This window comes from Giraffa tippelskirchi, chromosome 11 (genome assembly GCF_054371585.1).
Source record: "Giraffa tippelskirchi isolate mGirTip1 chromosome 11, T2T-mGirTip1v1.2.pri, whole genome shotgun sequence".
In the NCBI taxonomy this organism is placed as follows: Eukaryota; Metazoa; Chordata; class Mammalia; order Artiodactyla; family Giraffidae; genus Giraffa; species Giraffa tippelskirchi.
Window position 1 is genome coordinate 105,869,572 of NC_137285.1, and position 7,062 is coordinate 105,876,633.

General features: G+C 41.5%; 1 protein-coding gene across 25 annotated transcripts in view; it reads left to right on the top strand.

The window, feature by feature from the left end:
* The window catches only part of ARHGEF12 (Rho guanine nucleotide exchange factor 12), a 168,578-nt gene extending 164,969 nt beyond the window's left edge, over positions 1–3,609 (top strand). For 16 of the 25 annotated variants that reach the window (XR_014068818.1, XM_081541604.1, XM_081541590.1 and 13 more), the window contains 2 exons: positions 1,046–1,115; positions 2,011–3,609. Coding sequence is in view for 19 of the 25 variants with exons in the window: in XM_081541604.1 (XP_081397730.1) it covers positions 1,046–1,115; positions 2,011–2,021 (81 nt within the window). In the remaining 6 variants the exon portion in view is untranslated. Of the gene's footprint in view, positions 1–1,045; positions 1,266–2,010 lie in introns of those variants that run through there. The other 9 variants (XR_014068822.1, XR_014068821.1, XR_014068820.1 and 6 more) reach the window with 1 other exon arrangement.
* The last annotated feature ends 3,453 nt before the right edge of the window (positions 3,610–7,062 follow it).

Consider the following 7,062-nt stretch of genomic DNA (forward strand, 5'->3'; position numbering starts at 1 on the left):
GTCAGTAACCTCACTGAGGGTCTAGATTTGTATGTTTTCTCTGACCATTGTCTGTGAGTAGACCTGGATGAAAAACTAAGGTCAGCATTGTTTTATCTGGTTACACATCACAAGAACAGAAAAAGTTGTAGCTCTATAAACCGTGTGTGTGTATGGCTTTCAAAGTTTAAGGACCTAAATACGTTTGGGATGATTGGCTGACCTCCATGAGAAAATGTGAGCAATAAGCTGAGATAGGTGGAGTTTGTGTAATTAGGAATCTAGGCTGGGAAATGCCTTAACTTTCCATCACCTATTAATTATCTGTGAATTGTAGGGTGATGTTGATAGTTTCCCAGATGCTGTGACAGAGAGAAATTGTCTCCAGTGGCTCCAGTGGTAATCTAAAGACCTGCCTATGAGTAGGAATTCTGTAAATTGGCAATTGAAGATGTCACTGTGTGAGCCATCACTGCAGAGCTGACCTGTGTGGTCATTTCTGAGAACAGGACTCTGTAAGTTTGCCATCCGTAGGCGCAGGTACCAGAGCCCAGATGTTTTGTCATGACATTACTTAGTAGAGGTTTTGGGGTCAGAGTTCAAAGTGTTCTTAGTCTCTTAGCTAAAGATTGGTCTCCCTTAGTTTTTCTTTCACCTTCATGTGATAGGTTTTCCTTTCTTTGTAGGATTACATATAGGGATGTCCTGTGGCTAGTAAGATTCTAAGAGGCCATTGAGGGCACATTGGCTCTAACTTAGTTCATGCCACATATGGGATCATTTTCAGGGTGACTCCAGGGCAGGAGGGAATAATCATCTCTAGTGGTTGCCCTCTCCTCTACTTTCTTCTGCATGGGAACATTTTAAGTTATTCACTCATGGGAGAAACAGGTAAAAGGAAATGAAATTTACTTCTTTTTTTCCTATTAACAAAAATTTTAATGATGTTAATGTTAAATTTGACAGCTTATACCTGTAATATACAAAAGCCTTCTTTCCTATTTTCAAAATAAGGTGGGTTTTTTTATGATATTTGAATGAAAAATCTGTGGGTTTTATTTTACAGAAGGTGGAGGAAAGTTACACCATTCTTTGCCAAAGGCTGGCTGGATCAGCCCTCACAGACAAGCACTCAGGTGTGTGAACGCGGTGGATTTCTGACTCAAGAAGCATCCTGCCTGAACAGTCCATTGAATGAAATGATTTATTATTCTTTAAAGTGAAAACCTTGTGAGATTCTGTTTCATCTCTTGTCTTAAAAAAAATAAAAGATACTTGTTTCCGAATATCATGCATCAAGTAGAGGCCACCATCTGCTGACTCGGCTCTTCCTCTCAAAGAGGAGCTGCAGTTGTCAGTCCCCACGTCACCCGCCTTCTGTCTTTCTTCCCATTTGCAAAAGCAGAAGGCAGAGCTGCGGTGAGCCGGTAAACCAGGGCTCTGTAGCGGTGGAGGCAGGCCCTCCTCAGGTCCTGCTGTGCTCACCTGTCTCCCAGGGACCACAGATGGTTCCGTGTTCAGTGCGGCAGTCTGTACTCACCTGCCTTCATTCTTTTGAATGAAGCTATTCCGATCCAGAAACAAAGATGTTAACAAGGTCCACAGGTTTCAGATGTATTCTCTGTGTTAATTTTATTTTATTTTTTTAAATTTATGTATGTATTTTTGGCTGCACTGGGTCTTCATTGCTGTGAGGGCTTTTCTGTAGTTGCGGCGAGCAGAGGCTACTCTCTAGTTGCAGTGCATGGGCTTCTCATTGTGGTGGCTTCTCTCGTTGCAGAGCATGGCCGCTAGGGTGTGTGGGCTCAGTAGATGCCGCTCGCGGGTCTAGAGCACAGGCTCAATAGCTGTGGTGCACAGGCTTAGTTGCTCCTCAGCATGTGGGATCTTCCCAGATCAGAGATTGAACCCAAGCCTCCTGCTTTGGCAGGTGAATTCTTTACCCTGAGCCACCAGGGAGGCCCTCTCTGTGTTAATTTGTACTCATTCTTTCTCCTTAATTTGACCTCTACACCTCTTTGTTCTTCCCAGATAAAAGTTAGAGCCACGTGTCCTGGAGGTGACGGCAGGTTGTTGGATTTGAGCACCAGCCTTGTCTCACCATGTCCTGGCTCCATTGTGGACACCGAGAGAGTGTGTGACGTGTGACAGAGGATCTGCCTGCAAACACCCTGGGGGAGCCATGCCCCCCCAGGGCCCAGAGCAGGACTGGGTCTTCACAGCCTGGCAGCTGCACAAGTGTGTCCGCGAGGGGACATCCGTGCTCTCGCCCTGCTCTCCTCACTCTCAGAAATCCATTTTGATTCAGAACAAAAACCAAATGTATAGAGCTTTGGGTGTAGAATATGAAATTTTACTTAGACTTAAGAAAAAGCAAAAATCAGATGTATTTATTTGACTTCATTCTGTATTTGAAAGCACATTTTAATTTTTATTTTGCCATGTTTTGTTTTAATTGAGTAGTGAGAGTTCTAGTCCTTTGTATTTAGTACACCCAAGGATCGACTGCTCCTGAAGCAACGAGTTCAGGATGGGGTATCAGGAGGCAGCTGGAGAGGTGAAGAGGGGGAGGGAGTGGGCAGACGAGGGAGGAGCATGAGGTCTCTACCGAATGGTGTCCCATGCCCTCTGCTGTCCGTAGGCTGCTCGTCTGAGGGTCCCCTCAAAAGCGTACTCAGAAGTCCTCTGCCGGACTCCTCTGAGCAGAGGACTTGAGCTTTGTGCTCCCAGGTGGGGGGCTTCCTCTCACCTGAGGCCAGCACTTCTTCTCTGTAGCTGGGGTCTGCTCCCGATGAACAGGAATCCTCAGTGTACTAAATTGCAGGCACTTGAAAATGGGTGTGTTTTCTTCTGTTGTCTCCTTTTCTGGTGAGGGTTGGGATTTGGGAGGGAGAGGAAAGCAAATTTTATTTTCTTGACTCTAAATTTGTTATCCTTGGTATTGTTTCACTTTTATAATTATACATTAGACCTTGGCACTTGTGTAAAATAATCCCTGCCAACTGAGCAGGAAGTGAAAACAAACAGAGATGCTTCAGGTGGTGGCAGGGGTGGGGGCTGCTGAGGAAGGGTGGGACGGGAGCGGGTGAGAGTGTGAGAAGGTTATGTAACTGAATCACTACTGAGTTGAACAATGGCTTTCATGAGCCACGGGTACTGCTGATTATAAGGCCAGTAAAACTTTAGTACCTGGAGGTTTGACTCTGATTTTTGCACTGATGGTGCCAAAGGGCTCTTAGAGTTTGAAAAGAGAGCTGAGGGTGGAGTGGAGAAGAACGCAGTGGAGAAGGCAGAGCTGCTCCAGCCAGCTCCGGAAGCACATCCTCTGACTTCACTGCTGGAGCTTTTTCCACACTGGTGCATGACTGACCTTAAAAATTGCAGACCAGAACATACACTGGATACTGCAGGCAAGGCGTTAGGAACTGCCTGCTCTAGAATGAATAGTAGCCCTGGCAGCACCCTCCAGAGGATAAATGTTTCAGAACTGTAACTTGAGAACTCCCTTCAGTTCTGTTGGCTTTCTGTGGTTTTCTTTGTACATCAGGTATATATTAATATGTTTTGAAGCATTTTTGCCAATCAAAAACTAAATCATTTGTCAAATATTAAAATTCTGTTAATACACAAGGAGTTGATCCACTGCTCGTGTCTTTCAGTAGTACCCTCTGAACTCTGTGGGTAGTTAGGATGTAATTTTACTCTCCCCGCCATTCGCCCACCATCTGCCCAAATATATATATATATATATAATATATATATAAATTTTCCCCCCATCACAAGTGGTAAGGATTCCCAACTGCATTTATAAACACCGCTACAACTTAGCAAAGCTCATCTATGTCCAGATTCTTGTTTCTGTCTTTACAAAAGTGATCTGTGGTTTTTAAATAGACCAACTTGGATCGTTGGACCTCATCTATAAATTAGAATTTTATTTTGATTTATAGCCCAAGTATAAATTAAATCAAAATGGGATTAAAATTTTAGAAGCAGAAGCTAATATATAAGTAAAGCTTGGGACTTGAATTTTCTGTATCTCTTAAGAGAAACAAATAGAAACCAAATGGTTATATTGTGCTGCTGGAAATAACTTAGTCACTCCCAACTAAAAGGGTTACCTGTAGTTACTTGACACTAATACCATCAGTGGGCAGTTAATCAGAAGAAAGGTAAATACAAATAGAACTTTTATCTTAACCTCAGATAGTACAGGGTCATTGAATAATTCCTTAGCACTCATTTATTTAAGAAGATTTGTACGTTAGCAAAGTTTTAGTTTCTCTTCTAGTTCAACCAGCCCCTTGTCCTTAGCGACTATTTGCTTTTCTTTTTCCTGAAGTTTAACCTCTCCTTGGAACAAAAACAGGGCTAACTGGAAAAATATTTTGACCGTTGCTCTAGTACTTCAAAATAAATTCATATCTAGATCTTCAAACGAAGCCCCCAAATGAAATCTAATTCTGAAAAGATTCCATGATTTTGAGTTTTCTTTTTTATCTCACCAGCCTCATGTCTTCCTGCGGAGAGAGAAATGGCAACCCACTCCAGTACTCTTGCCTGGAAAATCCTATGGACAGAGCAGCCTGGTAGGCTGCAGTCCATGGGTTCACTAAGGGTCGGACACGACTGAGCGACTTCACTTTCACTTTTCACTTTCATGCATTGGAGAAGGAAATGGCAACCCACTCCAGTGTTCTTGCCTGGAGAATCCCAGGGACGGGGGAGCCTGGTGGGCTGCCATCTGTGGGGTCGCACAGAGTCGGACACGACTGAAGTGACTTAGCAGCATGTCTTCCCTCCTCCTCCTCATCCTGGCCTCCCATGCTCTATTTTTTTTCCCCCCTTTTGTCCATTATAATCACATCCATCCTACATTGATACTATACCTGCCTTTCAGGACAAGGAATTAGGTAATCACTCTGTTTTGGGGTGAGACTGATGACTGTCAAAGCTGTTTTCTCAAAGTTGGTGACTGGAAGTTGGAATCAACTTCCATTTGGAAAGATCCAAGGGCGGTGGACAGAGCCACCTTCCCAGAGCAGGAAAGCTGGTTTTAGCTATCGTGGTGACCTGCCATGACCCTGTGCTCTTTCTGGTACCCCTAATGGCTCCCTTGCTATTAAGTGGCAGATTACATTTGAGGTGTCTCTTTCCTTTTCAGAGAACAGAGTTCAGCAAGGCAAATCAATAAACCCCAAAGTGCTATAATTTAAAATCGTGATCACTGCCCTAGAAGCCATATATTTTGTGTACTTTAAAACCAGCTATGAATAACTCGGACTGCTTGGTTTATCTTGGCTATTAGGACCTGAACTGTAACTATTTATTATAATATGCTACAAAAAAGGTGCTTTTTTGCTTTCTTTTCCCTGAAACAACTTCGATTGACCGTTAGAAAGGATGAATCCCTCTCAAAAAATTTTTTTGTTAATTTGTCCTTGGAGGAGGGTGGGGAGCTAGTATGATAGTAGAAGAGAAAAGCCCACTGTTGCCTCATTTTTGAAGCTAAAGAAAATAACTACGCCTCCTGTGAGTTGTCTTTTACTTGCATACTTTTCTTTTTCTTTTTGATATCATTAAATTCAGTGTATTATGTGGAGCTTCTGTATTTCAAACTGGAAGCTGTCTTCTTTGAAGGTGGTATATGATGTTATTTTGAGCTGCAAGAGCTTTGGTCAGTCTTTCCTTCCCTATATATCACAGGGGGCAAGGTTCAAAACAGTGTACAGAGGACCTCAAGACAGAAAATTAGCAGGACCTTCCAGTCATCTTTCTGCTGGCTAACTTTTTATTCCCTAGAATTACAATTCCTGTTTTGTCAATCATGTTTTTTTCCTCTGACTCCGCCACCACTTTTCAAAGTGATCTGCGTAATTATTCTTTCCTCAAGAAAAGAGTTCCTTTGCCTTGTTCTTCTCCACTGGTACTGATGGTTTTGAAAATAAACTGGTAGGAAAAAAAAAGTGTACCTCCTAGAAGGAAGCCCTGTCCGCCATTTCCAGGTGCCAATGGCTAAGCAGACGTACTGCAAACATAACTGTAATTTGTGCACACTGTGGGTTATTCTTAATTCTTAATCAGCCTCTTCCTACTAGAACATTTTATTTTCCTTGTTCACCATACAATCATGTACTCTTTAACAGAAATTACTTTTAAAGAAATCTGGAACTATCTTAAAAAAAAACTTTATTAATAATCATGTATTTTTACTGATCACATTTTGAAATGCCTAAAAGACTTTATTGTTCTAATTATCCAGATGTACCTTTGTAAAATAGCTCTTTTATGAATTAGCTGATAAGGCTGTATGTTTCTGGAACAAAATATTGGTCATCTAAAAACTCTGTTTTCTGGGGTCTGGGAAAATAGAAAAATGAGAATTCAAATATTAAATATGCTTAAAGGAACCAAGTATGTGACTTTTTATTTACATTCCTGTTGATTTGTCTTATTCAAGTTATCTTAGAGAGGTTTTGGCACCAAGGAGGCCATAATTAATCTCACTGGCAGTGGCTGTCAAACATCTTCCTGCTAGTCAGAGCATCTTTGCTAGTGAGACCAGCCAGTTGATCTCCATAACATGTAAACTTCCATGAGGAAACTCACAGCTGGAATTGCCCCAGCATCTGGGGCAGCATTGTTTGTTTGTTTAACAGTTTTATTGGGATATAATTTACTTAACTGTACAATTTACTCATTTACAATGTACAATGATTTGGGGCCTATTACATTATTAGTTTTTAATGGTGGTAAAATATATATAACATAAAAACTTTAAATGTACATTAGTGGGGTAAATGGAGCAGCTTTTATGGCTAACTTAAAGGTAACTTTGGTTTAATGCTACGCTAAATGAAGTAAGACGTCTTTTTTACCATTCTTATCCCTGGTGTTGTACTGCCTAAACTACCAACCAATTTCTATGCTTTTATGGATTCCATTTCAACTCTTCCATTTCAAAACCTTAAGTTTTAGGCTTTGGGGTATGTTGGTTTTGACATAGAGGTGTAATTTGATTTATTCTTGAGATATTTTAGTTTCCAGTCATTTAGCATGTGTTTGATGGATCTGATAAGCATA